Source organism: Osmerus eperlanus, chromosome 15, assembly GCF_963692335.1.
Source record: "Osmerus eperlanus chromosome 15, fOsmEpe2.1, whole genome shotgun sequence".
NCBI classification, from domain to species: domain Eukaryota; kingdom Metazoa; phylum Chordata; class Actinopteri; order Osmeriformes; family Osmeridae; genus Osmerus; species Osmerus eperlanus.
Genome location: NC_085032.1, coordinates 12,793,993 through 12,814,445, shown reverse-complemented (window position 1 = coordinate 12,814,445; position 20,453 = coordinate 12,793,993). Strand labels below are relative to the sequence as shown.

At 49.9% G+C, this 20,453-nt stretch overlaps 3 protein-coding genes across 3 annotated transcripts in view; 1 reads left to right on the top strand and 2 right to left on the bottom strand.

The window, feature by feature from the left end:
- Positions 1-11,075, bottom strand: part of LOC134035363 (dynein axonemal heavy chain 5-like) — a 29,505-nt gene extending 18,430 nt beyond the window's left edge. The window contains 35 exon segments of the mRNA XM_062480359.1: positions 158-424; positions 697-850; positions 989-1,188; positions 1,310-1,438; positions 1,588-1,699; positions 1,838-2,000; positions 2,127-2,263; positions 2,642-2,760; positions 2,865-3,269; positions 3,427-3,507; positions 3,672-3,875; positions 4,020-4,112; positions 4,254-4,441; positions 4,604-4,727; positions 4,895-4,982; positions 5,119-5,326; positions 5,498-5,649; positions 5,840-5,979; positions 6,145-6,300; positions 6,398-6,487; positions 6,566-6,742; positions 6,952-7,047; positions 7,144-7,345; positions 7,867-7,986; positions 8,142-8,323; positions 8,589-8,687; positions 8,808-8,901; positions 8,998-9,163; positions 9,352-9,538; positions 9,778-9,801; positions 9,803-9,880; positions 10,089-10,160; positions 10,490-10,576; positions 10,701-10,775; positions 10,935-11,075. Of these exon segments, the coding sequence (XP_062336343.1) occupies positions 158-424; positions 697-850; positions 989-1,188; positions 1,310-1,438; positions 1,588-1,699; positions 1,838-2,000; positions 2,127-2,263; positions 2,642-2,760; positions 2,865-3,269; positions 3,427-3,507; positions 3,672-3,875; positions 4,020-4,112; positions 4,254-4,441; positions 4,604-4,727; positions 4,895-4,982; positions 5,119-5,326; positions 5,498-5,649; positions 5,840-5,979; positions 6,145-6,300; positions 6,398-6,487; positions 6,566-6,742; positions 6,952-7,047; positions 7,144-7,345; positions 7,867-7,986; positions 8,142-8,323; positions 8,589-8,687; positions 8,808-8,901; positions 8,998-9,163; positions 9,352-9,538; positions 9,778-9,801; positions 9,803-9,880; positions 10,089-10,160; positions 10,490-10,576; positions 10,701-10,775; positions 10,935-11,075 (5,010 nt within the window).
- Positions 11,076-13,281: 2,206 nt separating this feature from the next.
- On the top strand, positions 13,282-16,734 carry LOC134035362 (toll-like receptor 13). Its single transcript, XM_062480358.1, is given in 7 exon segments — positions 13,282-13,285; positions 13,763-14,340; positions 14,342-14,673; positions 14,926-15,628; positions 15,835-15,985; positions 15,988-16,093; positions 16,239-16,734. Coding segments are annotated over 7 exon segments (2,370 nt in total).
- A 1,002-nt stretch (positions 16,735-17,736) lies between these two features.
- The window catches only part of hs6st1b (heparan sulfate 6-O-sulfotransferase 1b), an 11,881-nt gene continuing 9,164 nt past the window's right edge, over positions 17,737-20,453 (bottom strand). The window contains exons 2-3 of the mRNA XM_062479859.1: positions 19,498-19,720; positions 17,737-19,392 (exon numbers count right to left, since the gene is read on the bottom strand). Coding sequence (XP_062335843.1) covers positions 18,892-19,392; positions 19,498-19,720 — 724 coding nt within the window. The 3' untranslated portion in view covers positions 17,737-18,891. The remainder of the gene's footprint in view (positions 19,393-19,497; positions 19,721-20,453) is intronic.

The window sequence follows — 20,453 nt, the reverse complement described above, 5'->3', positions numbered from 1 at the left end:
GGTGCAGGAGCAGGGATCGAAGTGGAGGAGCAGGAAGAGGAGGATGTGAAGGAGGGAACAGGATTAACATTTTGAAACAGACTCAGCGAATGTATTAGACAAACCAAGTACAGCTGGTTCCTCCGAGCTCAGGTTTAAACCCTACAGGTGCACTAACCTGTATGGTGTGGGAGTCCGACGCCTGTCCTAGAACCTCCAGCAGGGCCGGGTCTGAGACGAAGAAGAACCTGGGGAAGACCAGCCTCTTCTTCTCCAGGTAGCCACTCAGAGACTTCTGGCAGACCTCCAGCTGCTCCAGCAGGTGAGGCAGGAGCTGGATCAGGGTCTCGTCCCCCACGCAACACTGGACCACACCCGGCACCTCGTGGGCTCGCTGCATGATCTTCTGCCACGATTTGTCGATGTTCTGGAACCTCTTCGCCTCCTAAGGAAAGGTGGGGACCACATCAGCTCATGCCGAGTAAGATCACTGTGCATGATATTATACGCTAGATGCTGATTAAAAAAAAATTGCAACCTTTCAAAACTTTTTTGGTAAACTTTTTTTTCCACACTCAGTGAAAGTAAAGGAAATGAGAGAGGATGAGAGGGCAGAGGAGAACAGAGAGGCCTAAAACAGAGTAGATTTGTACTTCGTAACTTCCCATCTCTGGTTAGATGCGGTATTAGTGTAAAATAAGTGTGTTTGAATCTTACCTGAGGTAGTTGCTTGGCGATGTCTCCTCCTACGAACACAGCCTCCAAGTAGATCCACAGGTTCTGGACAGTCAGCCATTTCTCTATGACCTCTGTGGTGTTGGACAGCTTCTGGACCCACTGCTGAATGGAGGGCTTGAAGGGAGCGTTGTACCTGGAGGAGGAAGAGGGGGGGGAGAAATGGAGTGTGGGTTTAACACCAATGGTATGTCTGAGAAGCAATGAGTTGGTTTAACAACTTCTTATAAATCGTCTCGTTTTATTGCAGCCTTGCAGTGTTCTATAGCGCCACCTGTTGCTCATGAGTGAAGCCAGCACCATCAGACTGTCCTCCATCAGTGCCACCTTCTCTGCCGTGTCGGCGCCTTTCAGCAGCAGTTCCCCCCTCGTCCTGAAGGGGGCGAAGGAGAGCGTGTGACTGCTCCACTCTGCCACGACATCCTTCAGCTTGGCCTCGATGTCTCTCTCCTTCACAGCACTGATGCATACATCCTGTACAGACACACACACACACACACACAGAATATCAATCACAGTGAGGTACTATAATATTAGGTTGCTATGTTGATTTCATACAACGACTTCAATCAATCCATCCGTCACTGAGCCCTACCTCTATGTCCTCCTTGTATTTGAGAAGCGGAGCCTCCATGATGTTTCTGAGGGCGAAGTTCTCTGAGTCCACCTCGAATCTGTGTCCCGTCAGGTCACTGAGCCGGCCCCAGTGTCTCTCCATCATGGCCTGGGCAGACAGAAGCACCCAGGTGAGACAGATAACACAATGCTGGGGAATATGGAAGAACTAAGGTCACAGGGAAAGAGGTGACGAGTCAGAGACCAGTGAGAAAGACACACACACACGTACACGTACACACACGTACACACACACACCTTGTTAGCCATCATGTAGAGCAGAGGACAGGTCTCGCTGAAGTCATCGATGGTCTTCTTCAGGTCTCGGAAGGCCTGCCACTCCTTCAACGCCTTCGGAAGCTTACGGATTCTAGGAGGATGTAAGTTTGAGAGAACACACAAGCAACGCACAAGGATAAATCACATATATTTTGACAGCAGTTAAATAGGCTTTTTGCGTTAATGAGCTAAGTAGGGTAATCTGAATGGAGTTCGAACGGAGCGGAACCTGTTCTGGAAGTCCTGGAGCTCTGTGTTGATCTTCTCGATGTTGAGGTCGGCCCACTGGATGTCGTAGTAGCCACTGACGCTCTCTGTGACGGCACTGTAGAGGGTGTAGAGCTTAGACTGCAGGGCCAGCTCCCTCTTTATCCTCTGCAGGTCAGAGTACTCTACAGGGGAGAGGAGGAGCGAGAGCTATGTCAACGTGACAAGGCCAGCTGAATGTGGACGAAGCTTTGACCTGTGGTGTAACTGTCCTGTATCGCGTTTGACGTCTGTTAGGATCAGTGTTTCACCCGTGACTGTGAGTCCGAAGAGCTCCTCTCCCCCAGAGTAGGTGACGTACTTCCTCCAGAGTTCATCGAACTGGGCCTGGAAGTTCTGCAGTCTGTCGCAGGCCTCTACAGGAACAAGGCCTTCTACACCTGGGCCACTGCAGAGACCAAACAACCCATCATTTACATTTACATTTAGTCATTTAGCAGACGCTCTTATCCAGAGTGACTTACAGTAAGTACAGGGACATTCCCCCGAGGCAAGTAGGGTGAAGTGCCTTGCCCAAGGACACAACGTCAGTTGGCATGACCGGGAATCGAACTGGCAACCTTCGGATTACTAGCCCAATTCCCTCACCACTCAGCCACCTGACTCCATCAACAGCCTTACACCTGGCATCTAACTCACCATCTAACTCACATCAAAATCCACCATTTAACTAACCACTGAATATACGTATCAAATAACAAACATGGCTGTCAACCAACCCAGTATTTAACTGACAAGATGTTGGATAGTGGTATTATAGCAGTACCTGATGTCATAGTCAGAGTAGAAGTTCTGGACGGTGGTCTGGAAGTCATCCACTCCTGCCAGCAGGTCAGCCTTCATGGCAGGCTGGATCTTCACCAGCGTGTTCTGGGTCTGCATCACCTGCAGACGGACACATGGTCATGTGACCAGTCTTCTACTGGTCTTGCACATCACAACTGCATCAGTGCAGGGAGAAGGTGTTATGAGCTTGGGAGAAGCTGTACCAGAGCGTGGAGGTTCTTCCAGGCGTAGGTCAGACCGTCCACCCTCTCAGCGTTGCCGTCGTTGAACAGCAGCTCGTGCCGGTTCAGCAGCGCAAACGACTCCTCCACGGGACCAATCGTGGCGTCGATACGAATCTCCGCCTCCCGGACCTCCCTCAGGGCCGCCATGGCGCCACGCACATCCTCCAGGTCGGTGATTGGCCGCTGCAGGCGTTTGGTCAGTCCGTCGATAAATGAGAAGATATCGGCCATGTTAGCGGAGGCCCGGGTGTTGAGCGCGGTCCCGAAGGCCCGTTTCCAGGCCCGACACTCCTGGCTGAGGGAGAGCTTGAGGAGGTCTGTGGCGAACAGAACGGAGCCGACAGTGCAGGACGCTGGGAGGTCCTCGATCTGGGCCTCCAGCTTCTAACAACGGAGACAGGACAGCAGACACAAGTAAACATAAACATAAACACCACAGAGAGTGGTGAGCCTGGACAGGACACCCTACTGTATTGTGAATGCTGCGAGTTGACAGAGAGCTGAGAAGAGCAGTTAAAAGGAGAGAGAGTTAGTTACTAACAGAGTACGAAGAGATCTGAGTGCTGAACTCTGGAAGAGAAGGGTCAGTCTCCAGGAAGGCCTTCACCTGCTCCTCTGGGTCCTAGAGAGCAACGCAAACAAGGTTACCACCAGTTTATCATATTAAACGCATGGGTTGGGCCTTCTCTCCATCAGGTCTTTTTGACGGCCGATCCGATCAGACCGGGCATCACAGCTTGAGGGCCCAATCATCAGCCAGCGCGGACAGTGCTGGGCCAATCGTACCTGGTTCCAGAGGGTGGAGAAGTGTGAGAAGTCCTGCAGGGTGTCGGCAGCGTCTGGACGGAGGGAGGAGACAATGGAGGAGAGCTGGATCACAGCCTTGGTGGTGTCCTTATGCTCTGCCAGTTGCCGGTCCAGCTGCTTAAGAACCAGCTGCTTGGTCAGGGGACCCTCGTCCCCCGCGTCCCGTAACGCTGCCTGCTCCATCTGGGGGGGGGGGGGGGGGGAGACAGAGAGGAGGGGCCGGGGGGCAGGAGGGAGAGAAATGGAGGGAGAGAGGGAAGAGGTTGGGATCAGGCTAGACTGGATGTAGTTCATTGAATTTCAGGCCATATTGGTGATCTGTGGTACCTGTAGCTGTTTGTGGTGTAGGTGTGCAAACTGCCACAGAGGGACATCTTTTGCCATGGACAGCACAACACTCACAATCTTGTTGACAGTGTTCTGCAACACAGGCGAACTCAAGCTGAAAATGGGGCAATTACCTACTGTGAAACCATGACTGTTAATCTTCACAACCACATTGTTTCTATTTTCAACTTCACAGCCGGTTACTGCATGTGTCTTCTGTGTTTGTGTGAGCACCTGTATTTCGTCAAGGCTGGGCCTGAGGACGATGTTGGGGATGGCCAGCTGGATGGAGGATCTGAAGAGAGGAGTCTGGCTCTGTTGACGGGCCTGGTACGGTGAAGCAGCGGAGGAAGAGGAGGACTGATACATGGAGCTGGTCACATGCAGTCTTCGTCTCAGAGTGTCCAGAGACGACTTGGTGGCTGAGGAGAGAGGAGGGTAAGACGTGGAGAATAGAGGATTGTTGACCAGAGCCTCTTATCAATTACTTTTATCCCTTGGCATTTAACCCCTTACAAATGACCTTCTCGTACTTCACATTACTACCTCTTACCCCTGACCCCTGACCCCAGACCCTTCCACACCTTTGGCCAGAGCCTCTGTGTTCTTCTGACACAACTGAGCCATCAGGTTATAGAAGCGGCAAGGCAGGCAGGACTGGCAACGGATTTTCTGCTTTGCATCCGGATGGAGACAGACCATGGACCCCTGGAGAAGAGGAGAAGAAAGGTGAGGAGGGCCAGAGAGGAGGGCGAGAGAGGTGAGAACAGGATGGAAGAGGAGACACAAGAAGTTGACCTCCAGTGGGATATGTACAGGAATATGTAGGTTTGTGTTCAGTTGACAGGTTTGTAACTGACATGTCTTGTATTTACCTCCAGGTTAACAGCTTCAGCTGGGGTCATCTTCTTCTTCAGGTCCTCCATCAGGTCATACACGGACTTCTCCACCTGCTGGCTCTGGCTGTCCAGACACAGAGAGAGGAGAGCAGAGACAATCGCAGTCAAATGAAGATCACAGGAAACTGTCAAGCGATTTTGTGATTTTTGTGAAGACTTTGTGACTCGATTTCCCATAATGCCTCATCAGTAGGGCTGACCTGCGGAGTGCCTGTGCGGCCATCCCCACAGTGCTCTCTGCCTGGCTCAGGAGGTCCTGAGGGGGGATGGGCATGTCCTCAGGCAGCTCCAGCAGGGCTGTCCACGACATAGCCTGAAGCACCCGCTCAATACGACACTCCAGCGTATCCATGGCAACCTTGGCACTATGCTCCATTTCCCGTAAGACTTCATAGACGTTGTCTATGACTGAGAGAGAAGGGGTTAATAAAGTTCGACCTGCTCATTTAAACTTTAAAAACATCGACACGTTTAAAATAAATCAAATAAGGTCAGAAAATCAGTTTATGGGACACACACGGGCACATGCACACAGTCACACATATAGATCTTGAACCCAGTCCCAGAGGGCTGCCATACATGTGTGTATGTTGAGGGAGGTCCAGGAGAGGGTGGTGAGGCCAGGGGAAAGGGCAGCCTCGACCCTGCTGGTGTAGCTCTGGAGCAGGGGCAGCAAGAGGGGAGGAGCCCTGGAGACAGCTGCAGCATAGTCCTGCAACAGCTCCTGCAGACTGGGGAACAGGGAGGAGAGGAGGAACAGACAGCATCAGGGGTCAGACGGAGGGGGAGAGAGAGAGAGAGAGAGAGAGAGAGAGAGAGAGAGAGAGAGAGAGAGAGAGAGAGAGAGAGAGAGAGAGAGAGAGAGAGAGAGAGAGAGAAGGAGAGACAGAGGTAGAGCGAGAGAGGAAGAGATAGACCTACCGACTGTGCTGAGCCTTTAGCTCTGCCTCCCTGAGACACATGTTGAGGACCACCCTGGGGACAGGCACACCCAGCTTGTTCATACACCGGGCCTCGTGCAGGACCTCCAGCACCAGGGGGTCCAGGTTCACATACAACTCCTGGGAGGGACATAGGGACGTGGAACGACCGCATGTAAATCTAGGGACGTCTTAAGAGATGACTTCATTTATAGAAAACATTTCCTGGGTCCTGATTAGATGTAACCAAGGTAAGCAGCAGGAGACTCTGTGTCAGACATCGGCAGGTGTTAGCTGGGTGTTAACCTTGGTGTCAGGGTGTCTGATGAGCAGAGACGCATTAAACCCCATACGACTCATCTCTGTCGCCTGACTCCACCCTCGGTGGTACAGCAGCTCAAACTCCAGCAGAACCGACGCTATCTTGTTGTAAGTGCGAATCACCTTCTTCATCTCTGGGGTCTGGAGGGAGGGAGGGATGGAGGGAGGGACAGAGATAGACAGACAGTCAGACTGTTATATCCTTGTGTGTGTGTGTGTGTGTAGGGAGGGGGAGTACCTTCAGGATGTCCAGCTTATCCTTCAGGATAGACATGGGGTACTCAATCTTCCTGAACAGCTGGCGAGACCACATAATCTTCCCAGCAACCTGTTGAGAGAGAGAGAGTCAGGAAGACAAAATGTATTTATTAGCTACTGCGGCTTATCTTTAGTGTGTCCTCCCTACCGGGGGCATGTTCCGGGGGATGGGTGGGTTGTCCCTCTGCCTCTGATACTGTCTCCGGAGCAGCTCCAGGTCTCTGCTGTAGCGCTGCAGCACCAGCTGGTAGCGCTCTGCCAGGTCCAGGTGCCGACTCACCCCACCCTTATCAAACCTGGACAGCAGCTCCAGCATTCGCTCTGTCTGGGATGGGACCGGAGGGAGGAGCGGGTGGGTGGGGAAAGTGGCGTGGGGGAATGTGAGTGGTGTGAGGGGTAGGGGGATGAGGTTGTGAGGGGGTGAGAGGTGGGGGTGAAAAAGATCTGGAGTTTAGATGAAGTGTTAAATGACCAGAGGTAAAGCATGTTGGACAACACAGAGACAGAGACGCTGCAGACAGGAAGATAACTCACAGTGAGTGACTGATCAAACCAAGAGTCGATCAGGGACTGGATAGACAGGAACAGGGCCTGGACCTGGGACTGGAACTCAGCATAGTCACTGTCAAACTGGCCGGAGCACAGTGATCAATCAATCAATCAGTCCATCCATCTATTCCTTTGTCCATCCATCCATCAAAAAACATCACTAAGCCCAGCCCTAACCTCTAGTTTGCGGTGGTCCAGGACGTTGTAGGTCTTGGTCTTGGTGGTGTTGACGATGGTCTGGTAGCGGGCGTAGATCTTATCCATGCCCTCCACTCTGACTTCGGGCAGAGCTGCCAGGTCCTGCAGGATGGTGGCCATGTCTGCAATCTGCTCCAGACGACGACAGAACATGTCGAACTTCCCAAAGATGTAGTTCTCACTGCGGAGGGAGGAGGACAGCTCAGCTAGACCGGTGATGCTTAACAAGTACTGAACTCTGACTGTGACAGTGTGTGTGTGTGTATAGGGAGTCAGGTGGCTGAGCGGTTAGGGAATCGGGCTAGTAATCAGACTGTTGCTGGTTCGATTCCTGGCCGTGCGAAATGACGTATTGTCATTTACATTTAGTCATTTAGCAGACGCTCTTATCCAGAGCGACTTACAGTAAGTACAGGGACATTCCCCCCGAGGCAAGTAGGGTCAAGTGCCTTGCCCAAGGACACAACGTCATTTGGCACGGCTGGGAATCGAACTGGCAACCTTCAGATTACTAGCCCGACTCCCTCACCGCTCAGCCACCTGACTCCCCCATTGTCCTTGGGCAAGGCACTTCACCCTACTTGCCTCGGGGGGGAATGTCCCTGTACTTACTGTAAGTCGCTCTGGATAAGAGCGTCTGCTAAATGACTAAAATGTAAAATGTCTGTGTGTGTGTGTATGTGTATGTTTATGTGTGTGTACCTGAACTCAAACTGCTTGTCATTAGGGTTTTCCCTTAGTCTCTGTCTGACGTTCTGGAAGCAGAGCTGATACTCCTGGTTGAGCTGACAGCACTCTCTGATCCTCCTCAACAGCTCAGGCCTGGAGATACGAGAGGGAAGGTCGGAAATAGTTTAACAATTTATAATGTTTATTCATGTATGTCATGCAGCTTCAGTAGGAACCAAATACATACAAAAGGTATACTTTTATTTTGAACCAATAAGGAATGAGCGTGCACTCTTTGATTGGCTTACCTGGGGTGTTCCCAGACTTTGGCCACGCCCTCTGTCAGGTAGGCCTTGCAGGTGGTGATCATCTGATTGGTGACCTTGACGAAGAGCGAGGTCATCCTCTCGGAGGTGTTGTAGTACCTGGAGATGTTGTGGATCATACTGATGCTGTTCATCAACCTGGGCAGGTACTCCAGCATACTGGTCTGCAGAGGGGGTCAAGAGACAGAGAAAATGAGAGAGAGACAGAGAAAGACAGAGAGAATGAGAGAGAGAAAGAGAGCCAGAGAGAGAGAGAGAAAGAGATGGGTGAAGACAGAGAGAGAGAGAGAGACAGAGAGAGAGAGAGAGAAAGAAAGAGAGAGAGAGAGAGAGATGAGAGAGAGAGAGAGAGAGAGAGAGAGAGAGAGAGAGAGAGAGAGAGAGAGAGAGAGAAAGAAAGAGAGAGAGTAGAAGGAATAAGACCCTCACTGGTGTGCACTGTCCCAGAGGACCAAAGAACTTATCCAGGGTGTAGAGGTACTTGACGTTGTCTTTGGCCTCGTTGGCAACCACAGTGATGTCACCATCCTGGGAGGAACCAACACAGCAGTTCAATGGTGTACTTGTGACCCAAAAAGATTTATTTGTATTTTGTTATTTATTATTCACTGTCTCTCCAACTAGGAGAGGAAGCAGAAGGACACTGACCAGGTCTCTCCAGGCCCTCAGCACTTTACTCTTAGCCACCTGCAGAACACCAATCACCCTTTTCACCTCTGGCCTCTTGATCTCATCCATGAGGCTGGTGGGACGGGGGGAGGAGAGGGGGAGACGAACGGACGGTTAGATGGAGGAAACAGTCAGCTAGGTCCAGGTACAGTGTGATGTCGTCAGTCACCTGTTGAAGGTGGTCATACGGCTCTTCCAATGTTCCAGCTCTGCCGAAGGTCCGATGTCATCGGCCTCCTTCCTCATCTGCTCGCTCTCCGTCAACACCTGCTTAATCTGATTGGCCCACAGAAGGACCAGCCCCTCCAGCTCCTCCACCAGCTCGCTGTTATTGGCTGGAAAGAGAGAGGTGAGCTGTCTTTCAAACACCTTCTTGAGATGAATAGAACACTGTTACGCAGAAAGCGAAAGGTCTGAAAAGGATGGCATCAGACCAGTGTATAACCTGCACTAGCACCATGCACTGTCTGCTGCAGGACCAGTATATTACCTACAGTGTTCTAGACTGGGACCAGCATGTTACCTGCTGCAGTGTAGTCCGCAGGGCCCAGAAGACCAGTCAGGCTGTGTTTAGTTTCGGTCTGCTGGAGGTGGAACTTCCCCTCCATGTTGAGTCTGGCTGAGGTGAGGCTGGAGACGAAGGAGTCCACTGACCCCAGGAAGTCCTGGATCTGTGGGGACGAGAGGCCGTCCTTCATGGAGCCCCAGTTCTGGAGGAAAGGGAGGAGGAGTGGAGGGAGGCATAGGTCAATAGCTACTTGTGGGAACAGAGAGAGAAGGAGAGAGAGAGAGAGAGAGAGAGAGAGAGAGAGAGAGAGAGAGAGAGAGAGAGAGAGAGAGAGAGAGAGAGAGAGAGAGAGAGAGAGAGAGAGAGAGAGAGAGAGAGGAGAGAGAGAGAGAGAGAGAGACTAGAGTAGGACTGGAGATGTAGCGAGAGGGGAAGCGTTACCTCCTGTGCCCTGAGAGCAGGGCAGCATGATCTGAGAGAGCATATTCTCCAGGCTGTACAACATGCTACCCTCAGAGCAGTCCAGCATCCCAAAGTTCACCTCCTGGGAGACAGGGGGCAGCAGAGAGCGACAATGAGGAAGCATCCAGGTGAAAAGCAACAGAGAGACACAGAATGGAACAGACCCACACAGACCCATCCATCATGTCGCCAAGGTTACACAAAGGACAATAGTGCAGTGGATCGGGGGGGGGGGGGAGGCGGGGCCCTCTGTCTTTTGTGAAGGAAGGCTGTGTAGCGTAGTTACTGACCTGTGACACGTTGGCGGTGGTTATAGTTTTGTCAGTTGTCCTCAAGAAGAACAGACACTTCTCCAGTAGTGCCTGAAACACAGATCCAGAGTTATTTAAACTCAGGTACTAATTAACCTTGTTAATCTCTATGGTCGAGATGACCCCTGGGTCAAGGTCAGGCAGACAAGGGTGCTTGTTTGGAAATAATGGTGCTGTCTCCAATAACAACAAGGGAGCTACAACAGCTAAACTGCCATTAGAAGCTCATTAGCATACAATGGTCTCCTCGGATACCACCAATGTATAATTAACCTTCTATAGAGGGCACAAAGTTCATGTTGGATGGACTGAATTCTGGGAGTCTGTATTGGACAACTCTGTGAGTACTATTTGTCTCGAGTATGTTACGCTGACATTACCTCTGACGTTCCCGTGGTGATGAATAGTTTCTTCTGACCTGGGGAGGAGCTGACTGTGTCTGCCATGGAGGAATGGATGGGTGGTGGCTGGAAAGATGGAGGGATGAGGGAGAGAAAGAGGAAATAAGAGGGACAGGAACGGTAATCTTTTGTTGAGCTGTTTTCTCTGTGGCTGTTGAGTATTCACTGTTAGAAATGACTTGGATAGTACCGATGAAACTTCTTGATAGAAGAAAATCAGCCTCTTGGATCCATTTGCTATGAAGAACTCGTCGATTAAATGAAACTAGAAATACAGGAAATACACGCGTTAACGTGTTAGTAACCACAGCATACAGTCTTAAAGTAAAGAAATACCTGACTGTTGTAGAATATGAATCTATCTACACCCCTCCCCAATTCAGGTGAACGTAGTAGAGGTGGTTGAGTGACCAGTGGTTCAGACCTTGTCATCAGACACCAGGGCCTCCTCCACCTCGGCCTCCCCCAGCCCCGCCCCGTCCACCAGCCTGGTCAGCAGGTACTTGTGCCTGGCGTCCAGCTGGGCTCTCCGTTCCTCCCTCACTGCCCGTGCCTGCTTCACCATCTCACGCCTCGCCTCGTTAGACAAGACCGCCGTCCTCCTACCTGACACCTGAGGGCCAGAGAAGGGGGAGAGGCATATGGAGAGGTTTCGAAACCAAATGTTAGTAGTATCTAACCCCACAACTTCTACAGCTGTTGACGGGTAGTAAGATGTGAGTCTTAGATGGTGATGAGTTATAGATAAAGATGTCAGGTGGCTGAACGGTTAGGGTAGCGGGATAGTAATCAGAAGGTTCCCGGCCGTGCAAAATGACGTTGTGTCCTTGGGCAAGGCACTTCACCCTATTTGCCTCGGGGGGTATGTCCCTGTACTTTCTGTAAGTCGCTCTGGATAAGAGCGTCTGCTAAATGACTAAATGTAATGTGGGACGGGTGCTTAAAGAGGACTGTCACTTTGATACTCACTGAGGTGCTGGCCGTGGAGGAGGGCAAAGCACTCGAAGATGCCGTCTGATTGGTGGTTTTAAGATTGTGACCCCCTATTCGACGGTGTCCTCCAGCCACCTCTATTGATTGGACGAATAATTGTTTGGGTTAGAGAAAGACCACATATCTCTTATACTTTTTTTTTTTGCATGTTAGTCCCTCACTTTTCTTATTTGTTTTGAACTACATAGACAATATCGGTGTCAAAATGTTCTTGATAACGATTGCGTTGCTTGTATCGGCTGGAAGGTTCTGTTGCATGGTTTAGGCATCATTTCAAATTGACAGACATCCCAACCTGCAGAGACTCATTTCAGGGAGGTGGCTTCTCTCTCCCCCAAAATTCAGATTGCAAAATCGGTTTGTTTTCGCCTTGAATATTTTGGGATTCAGACATCCCAAGTCTCCCGGAAGTTCCGGGATTTCAATATTAAGTATTCAATGCCTTTTAAAATTCAAAACATTATGTCACTGATTTGCTTCCATAGGTTTAGGATGTTTATACATACAACAAACATACCAAGACTCCATAGAAAAGCGTAATGAAACATTTCCTATCACTTTCAAAGTAATACTGAAAGGTGTATGAAGCATATCAAGGTGTACATAAGTACCTTTACGAAGCAGTCTGACCAGAGGAGGCTTTAGTTGTGTTGTGCTGAGAGCTGTTGTTTGGCTTCCCTCCATCTTCTCTGGTTCCCCCTCAACCTCCCCAGGGCTCTTCTGGGCCCCTTCCCCAGGCTCCAGCCTCTGTCCCGGGCCAGACTCAAAGCCTACACCATCTTCATCCTGGAGTTCCTGTCCTCCAGGGCCAGTGCCGGACTCCCCAGGATCAAGGCTCTCTTCTGTAGTAGTGTCTGACACATCGCCCCTCTCCTCCACTTCCCCCGGCTGCTCATTCATCTAGGAACATAGTCCATGTCACTCCAATATTCAGGTTAACCAGAGTCACCGCTAACAGGAATACAAAACCAAAACTTCACACCAAAATGTTGGTTGAAGAGAGCAAGGAATGTGTCAGGTTTCATAGGACCAAACCAGTCCACAATATACAAATGTTCTCTACAGCTTACTTTGTTATCTTTTCCCTTAAATACAACAAAGTCAATCTAAGTTAACATACCTACCTTGGTTCTTAATATAAGAGATGATAACAAAAATTACCAGCTGAATTGGCTGAGAGATACAAGAAGTGAAACCAGACCAGGTCTTTCTGCCTGGTCGTCGGTGTGTGCAGTGTGGTAGGTGAGGTTGGGAGTCACTGTTGAGACCTCTCTCTCTCTCTCTCTCTCTCTCTCTCTCTCTCTCTCTCTCTCTCTCTCTCTCTCTCTCTCTCTCTCTCTCTCTCTCTCTCTCTCTCTCTCTCTCTCTCTGTCTCGTTCTCTCTGCAGGAATTCCCACTGTGCTGACTCACCCAAGCACACACTTCACTGCTCCTGCAAAGTTTGGATGTTGTCACAGCAACCTAGACCATGCAGGTCTGGACTCCACTTACTACTGGCTAATCTGGTGTGCTCTGCTGGTGGTGTGTGTGTGAGGAGGGGGGGGGGGGCTGTTGGAAGTGGCAGTGTGTGTAAGGGGTGTTTATGTGTGTATGTGTGTGTGCACTTGTTTGAAACAACAAGTGGCTTCCCTACCCTCATAAACACTACTGGGGATATTTAACGACTGCCAGGGAAAAGGCCACTGTGTGTGGATGTGTGTGTTTCATCGCTTTTCTCAACACAGACACTTGACTGGTGTAGCTCATACAGTGAACAGGGGGTCCTACACCGATACTGATGGGTATAAATAAGTACTGGAACTGTTCTAACAAGCATACAGCCTCTGGCCTGGTAAATCAATCTCACTCCTAAGTTTGTGTTGTATTTAACATTGTTGTTTTCTGTGTCTATGAGACCATAGAAACAACAAGCACAAATAACATTCTGAACTCTTCCTCCACACATACGTGATCAGACCACTTCCCTGTTTGGCAGAGTATGGTTCCCCATTTACACATTTGAGAATCCTATCTAACACAATTTTTGAGCTCTGCACACCCACATGCAGAAGTGTCATCAGTTAAAAGCAGATCTGGGCTGGTCTGAAATGATGCATTCTGCTTTTATTCAAGACATTAAATACAACAGGCGATGCTACAGAAATATACCAGGAATACAGCTACACAGTCCTTTCAGACGCGTCTCTGACAGACAGAGAAGATGAAGATAAACCGTCTATTCCTTTACCCCCTCCTTCTATTCCTCCTCTTCCTCTCAGGACGGTGCCACTGCTTTGGGTTCAAGGGCTGCAGCCTGAACTCTGACCTCTCCAGAACCATATGGTGCCCCAACCAGAACATCATCAACATCTCTGAGGTCATTTGCAAACTCCCACGGAACTTATCCTCGTTGAAGAGGCTGAATGTCTTGGGGAACCACCTGGTGCAGGTGAACGTCAGCGGAGTCCCGTTGCTGGAGTTCATAAACCTCTCCAACAACACGCACCTGAGGCTCCAGCCTGACACGTTCCTCCACAGCCCCAGACTGGACATCCTCCTGCTGCAGGATGTTGATCCTGAGGTAGTGGAGAGGCTTTCAGTGGAAACCAGGAGAGGACTCATCCGTTTCTCCTTCTCTCTGTCCCTGGAGGAACCCTCTCTCAGTATCTGTGGCCTCCTAAAGGGGATGGACAGTCTGGATAGGGTTGATGTGGACCTTAAAGGATCCAAATTACCCTCAAATTACTCAGCCTTCCTCGACTGCCCAACACCAACGATGGTCGTCCTGGAAAACGGCAATCTAGGTGATGTGGGCCAATTTCAGTTGACGAAAAATAGGAGCAAAACAAAAATCCTTTTTTTTAAATGATTGTGGGCTGACAGACATCTCTCAGACAACTTTCAAGGGCTTTGAGGACCTGCAGACGCTACAGATGAACAGGAACCGTCTGAAGATCCACTCTGGTACATTCACAGAGTTGACCGCTCTCACCTTCCTCAGTTTCGACAGGAGCAGGGTCCAAGAGCTCCACCCTGAGTGGTTTGTCCCGCTGAAGAACCTAACCCGTCTGTCCATCCTGAAGAACCTGATCACTGAGCTAGCTCCCAACACCTTCAGCTCTCTCCTCAGCCTCAGGGAGCTCTACATGCAGTTCAATCTCCTTAAGTACATCACAAAAAGACCATTCAGGTAATGTACTCATACAGGCATCTACACTTCAGATAGGTAATATTTCAACATCTAATGTATATTTCAATGTACATTCTCACAAGCTGAATAAGTAGTAACTACAAGAAATATGGAGTGAGTACAGAGAGTAACGAGTAACGACAGGAAGTTCAATAACTAGATTACCACATTAACACACTACACTGACTGAACAATCGACCACTCAATAAGTTGTTCAACCAATCAATGCATTTAATCAATATAAAAATTCAGGGGGCTTCGGAAGCTGGAGAAGCTGAACCTGAGTCTGAACCTGATTGACTACATTGAGAAGGGATCGTTCCAGGACCTGACTAGACTCTGGTACCTGGACCTGAGTGGCAACCGCATCACGAAATTGTACCCCGCCATCCTGAATGGACTGGTCAAAGTGAAAGCCCTGGTCCTCTTCAACAACCGCCTCCACTTCAAGAAGGGTGATGCACCGTTTTGGCAGATGAAGTCTCTAACTGTCCTGGAGATGCGCTACCAGGGTCCCGCAGGAATGGGCTTGGGCTACCTTGATAAGGGCTTCTTCACTGGCCTCAGTCAACTGAGGTCTCTGGCAATGGGGAACACCATCGACACCAAGTTCCACCCCGACACCTTCACTCCCCTGGTCGGTCTGCAGAAGCTCTACCTGGCCGGTCTGTCCATGAGACAGACCAACCTGACGGCCCTCCTCTGGCCGCTACGAGCCCTGAAGAAGCTCGACCTTTACCAGGTAGACCTGGACTTTGTCCCTGCCCCTCTGCTGCCCGAGGGGAACTCCTTGGAAATCCTCCACCTCAAGTCCAACCATCTCCGTGGGCTGCAGAAGGCTCTGTTAGAGTCTCTCCCCCACCTGGCCTATCTGGATCTCCGGGACAATCCTCTCTCCTGCACATGCGATAATGCCTGGCTCAAGACCTGGGCAGTCACCAACATAAATGTGCAGGTTTGCAGTTAGCATAGACCACCAGAGGACTGTACTGAGAGAAGAAAAAGTAAAATAAAATTGCATTAATTTTTAAAAGCTTGTAGTAAAGAGCTTGAAACCAGATGTCCTCTACCATGGTGCTATTGTGCAATTGGTTTGATTCAATAATTCAGGCAGTTATATCGTCAGGATGCAGTTTATTCACTGCCCTGTTTCCTCCTCAGGTTATGCACATCTACGACCTCCGCTGTGACAACCTGCAACGCTCCAGCTTCCTGTTCCAGTTCAATGACAAGGCATGTTCCTATGACCAGGTGTCATTTGTGCTCTTCCTGTCTACCAGCCTGTGCAACCTGCTGGGTGTGTCGATATGTTTGACCTGCGCTACCTGCTCCTCCTCCTAAGGGCCAAACTTCGTGGGCGGTTGAGAGGGGCTGGGCAAGAGCGCTTCCAGTATGATGCCTTCATCTCCTACAGCTCCAGGTGCACTTGATTCATCCTTCCCACGATACACGATGCACTACTTTGCACTACTACTTTGATTTTCGAATCACAAACAATTCATGATTGATCATGAAACAGCATTACAAAAAAACATCCATCAATATCATGATGTGCTGTGTTCCAGGGACGAGATGTGGGTGATGAACCAACTGGTCCCCAAGCTGGAGGGCGCCACCCCGGGACGCCCTCGTTTCCGGCTCTGCCTCCACCACCGCGACTTCCGCCCCGGCACCGCCATCCTGGACAACATTGAGGCGGCCATCTTCAGCGCCCGGAGGACGCTGTGCGTGGTGACGCGAGACTTCCTGCGCAGCGAGTGGTGCGCCCTGGAGTTCCAGATGGCCAGTCTGAGGTTGCTGTGTGAGGGGAAAGATGTCCTCCTGCTGATTTTCCTGGAGGACATACCAGATCACTGCCTCTCCGCCTACACTCGCCTCCGGAAGATGGTACGCAGGGAAACCTACCTGAGGTGGCCAGGGGCAGGGGGCTCTGTGGTGGGGGGGTGCGACATAGAGGCATTCTGGGTTAAGCTTGAGGAGGCACTGAGGGCCAACGAATGGAAGGAGGAAGAGGAGGAGGGGGAGGAAGGAGGGGATGAGCTCGCCAGGCTCCTGGGTTAGGCTTTCACGAAGTGTGATGTATCTTTAGTGTTTTAATCACTGAAAATGGTCCTGAGGTGAAGTGATAGTATATGACCATTAGGTGGAAACAAAGAGACATACTTTAAAACCATCCTCCTTAGTCGTCATGACTATTTTCCCCTCTGCTCAGACTCGCTTGCTTCCCTTCATGAACCGTTAGTAACAATAAAAACAAATGTAACACGTTTAACTCACCTGGAGTCCAAAACATTTTTTAACACGTGCAATTAAAAACAAGGTTATTGAAATGCCTGTTTGCTGTCCGTCTTTCTGACTGACCTTGCTGTGTCCTTGGCTGTCTCCCATGTGGAACTCTACCAGGAAGAGGTCACCAGGGGTCAATGAGAGGTCATGTAGGGGTCACACCTGCCTACACTTGCCAATCTGTCAACTACTGTCTACAGGGAGAGAGAGAGAGAGTAAGGGAGAGACGGAAAGACGGAGGGAGGGAGGGTGGGAAGGAAGGAGGGAGGGAGAGGGAGAAAGAGGGCAAAAGAGAACAGAGAAATAGTGCAGAGGGAGAGGGAAATAATCCACCTGCTGTGCTTTGAGGGCTGTCAGCAGGTGGTATGACGCATGGAACAGCAAATGAATTTATCAGAAGAATATACACCAACACAGTGTAAAAAACAAATATCTTTTTTTATTGAATACAAGATTCAATAGGGATGGATAACAGAAATACAGCAATTCTTTTATAATACAATATGGGTGGAATAACACAATTTTCTCCCTCTTTCTCTCTCTCACACACACTTACATTACATACATTGAATGCACAAATTCCATTATTCAACTGTTCTAATGACATTGTACCATTTTAGTATTGAACTCACACAAACACACACGCACACAGTAAACGCTTCAGTTTAGTGACTAAACTGCTCACTCACTCACCACCACCGTCCTGATCCTCCATGTGACCAGGATGCGGCGTATTGTGTAAGAAAAACCATAACTATTAACTGACAAGAGATTACTTACGTTACTGCCCTGACAAGCTGCATACACTCCTCAGGGAACTGTAGTGTTGTTGTTGGTTTGTCCATAGTGCAGACACATTCTCACCGTGCGTATAATCAACACCCTGTCTCATCAGGAGACTGACAGTGGAATAAGTACCAGCTGCTGTCTGTTTAACATAGCTGAGAGGGTGTTCTCTACAGGGTTTGTGCTGGATCTCATGTGAGGACATCTAGTCAACTGTGAAGTCCGTTGTGACACCTTTTGTCGAAATAGCTATGCAAATTAGATTCAAATTGAATTTGATATTTTTAGTAGTGACTGATCTGTTCACGCATGTTCACACGCAAAGCGCACACACGCAACGTACTCACAGGCACATGCACAGACACACACCTTCACACTCTTGTAGAAATCTTTTTTTTTTTCAGCCTTATCAGTGCTGGGTTTTTGCAATGTCTGGCTCTCCATTGGTTGATGATTGACCAGCCCTGTCATGTGATAGGACCAGGTTCTGAAGCCCACTGCTTAGATTGGAACACAGCTAGTCTCTTCAACAACATTCTCATAGCATGGGTAAAAACAATGTAAAAAGAAACTGTTTAAAATGAGATGGTTTATATTATTCTAATATAGTCCTAAACACCACCACAATAATGAATTTGTACACAATGATCGGACCAAAAGTATTCATCATCGGAGATGGCATTATCAGAAATGGAGAGCATTTGATAAAAATACAATTTAAAAAGTGCTTTTCTATAGACTTCAAATTGTATCTATAATGTAATACTTCAATGGGCATCAGTCTTGGGTATGTCATTTCTAAAGGCCAGAAAGATAGATCAAACAAACATAAACATAGATAATTGATAATTTATGGGTCTCTTTTTTCTCTCTCCACTGTCTCTTCCAATCACTCTCTTCCGCCAGAGGGATGCAGTTCCATTATCAACTGCCAGGGGATGGGTCAGAGGTTGAAGGTCATATACCTGGGTTCATTGTGTGTGTCATCAGCAGACTTTACTTGTGACATCCTCTTCCTCATCCTCCTCATCCTCCAGCACACGAGAGCCAACTCCCATGGTGCTATTTAGGTTCCAGAGGGCAGGAATGTGTGTGTGTGTTTAACGTGTGTAAGCATGTGTGTGTGTGTGTGTGTGTCCATAGATGCTACCACCTTTTAATAATATGGTTCATGTAGTCCTCCGTGGGCAGTCTGGCCGTGCCCTCCCCTCCCCCCCCTCCCCCCTCCTCTCTGAACATGTCCCGGGGGAACCACGCGCCCCCTCGCCCCCCCCTCAGCGCCAGCCGATGCTGCCGTCTCTCCTGCTGGCGCGTGTACTGGTAGCGCTGCTGGAACAGGTCCCTGGCGTAGTCATACAGCTGCATGTCCAGCTCGTTCAGCTCCTCGATGCGTCGCACCGTGCCGTTGTCCAGGTCCACGCCGGCCGCCCGCGTGCTGTTGTACTGCACGAAGGGCCGGATGAAGCGCAGACGGAAGGTCCGCTCGAACAGGAACTGGGTCTTCCTCTGGTGCTCCGTCAGGCCGAAGAAGGCCATGTCCCTCAGGTTCTTCTTGGCCGAGTCGAGGAGCAGCGCGGCGCGGCGAGTCTCGGGGACCGTGGACATGTTGTAGCAGCCCACCAGGCTCAGGTCGGCCAGCATACGCACCTGGGAGGGGGGGCACAGCTGGGTGAATGCGAGAAATGTCTTTATATGTTACGTGTGTATGTGTGTGTGTATGTATGCGTATGTGTTTGTGTGTGGGGGGGGTACCTGTCTGTTGTTGGCCAGATTGTAAGGGCACTCCATAAACTGCTGCAGGGTGCAGCCAGACCAATCAGATCCCTCGTAGCAGGCTGGAAGCTCCTCAGGTGTTGGAGTGCGTCCATCGCACATGTGCAGTGACGTCTTCCAGGTGGCACCCCGCTGGACGTGACGCCACTCGCTGAGGTAGCGAGACACAGGGTCACGCAGGAGTGTGATGTAGTAGAACTTCCTGTCAGAGAGGAAATTACAACACAACCACTGGTAAGTGAGCAATCAGAACATTCCACTATACTTTGATGCTCGGCATATTTTGTATTTTTTATTTCAGGCTTTTCTCCTGAGTGTGTGACTGTGTGTGTGTGTCCACACTTCCACACAAGATGGAAATCTAATTGGACGAATCTGACTTCACATTCTAGACTGACCTTTTCTAAACCAAACCTCTAATCACTCTCCCCATCGCAAAACCCCCACACCCACCCACCCACTACCACACACAAACACAGAAACACACACACACCAGACAGCGCAAAGCCATTCTGCAGCAGCGTTGATAAATGCTCAAGTCAGTCAGCCAGTCAGCAAGGCAGTATCTATCACTGCAGAGTGCTGAGTGGACAGGGCTACCGAGGGAGCCCTAATGATGCTTATCAGCTGGGAGATGGTTACTGCGCGTACACACACACACACACACAAATGCATGATGACTGCCTGCAAGAAAGAACACACAACAGCACACATAGAGAAAAACTGAGAAAAAGAGAACTCCCCCCCCCTCAGCAGCCATAGACAATCACAGTTAATGATCTGGCTGCTTCAGCCAATTGGCAGTTTATATAATTACAGACTGCCCACTCTGTGACCCCGATAGTCATTCAGCCAAGCAGTCAGCCAAGCAGTCAGTCAGCTAGCCAACCACTCTGCCAGTCAGTCATTCAGACAGTCAATCATTCAATATCCCA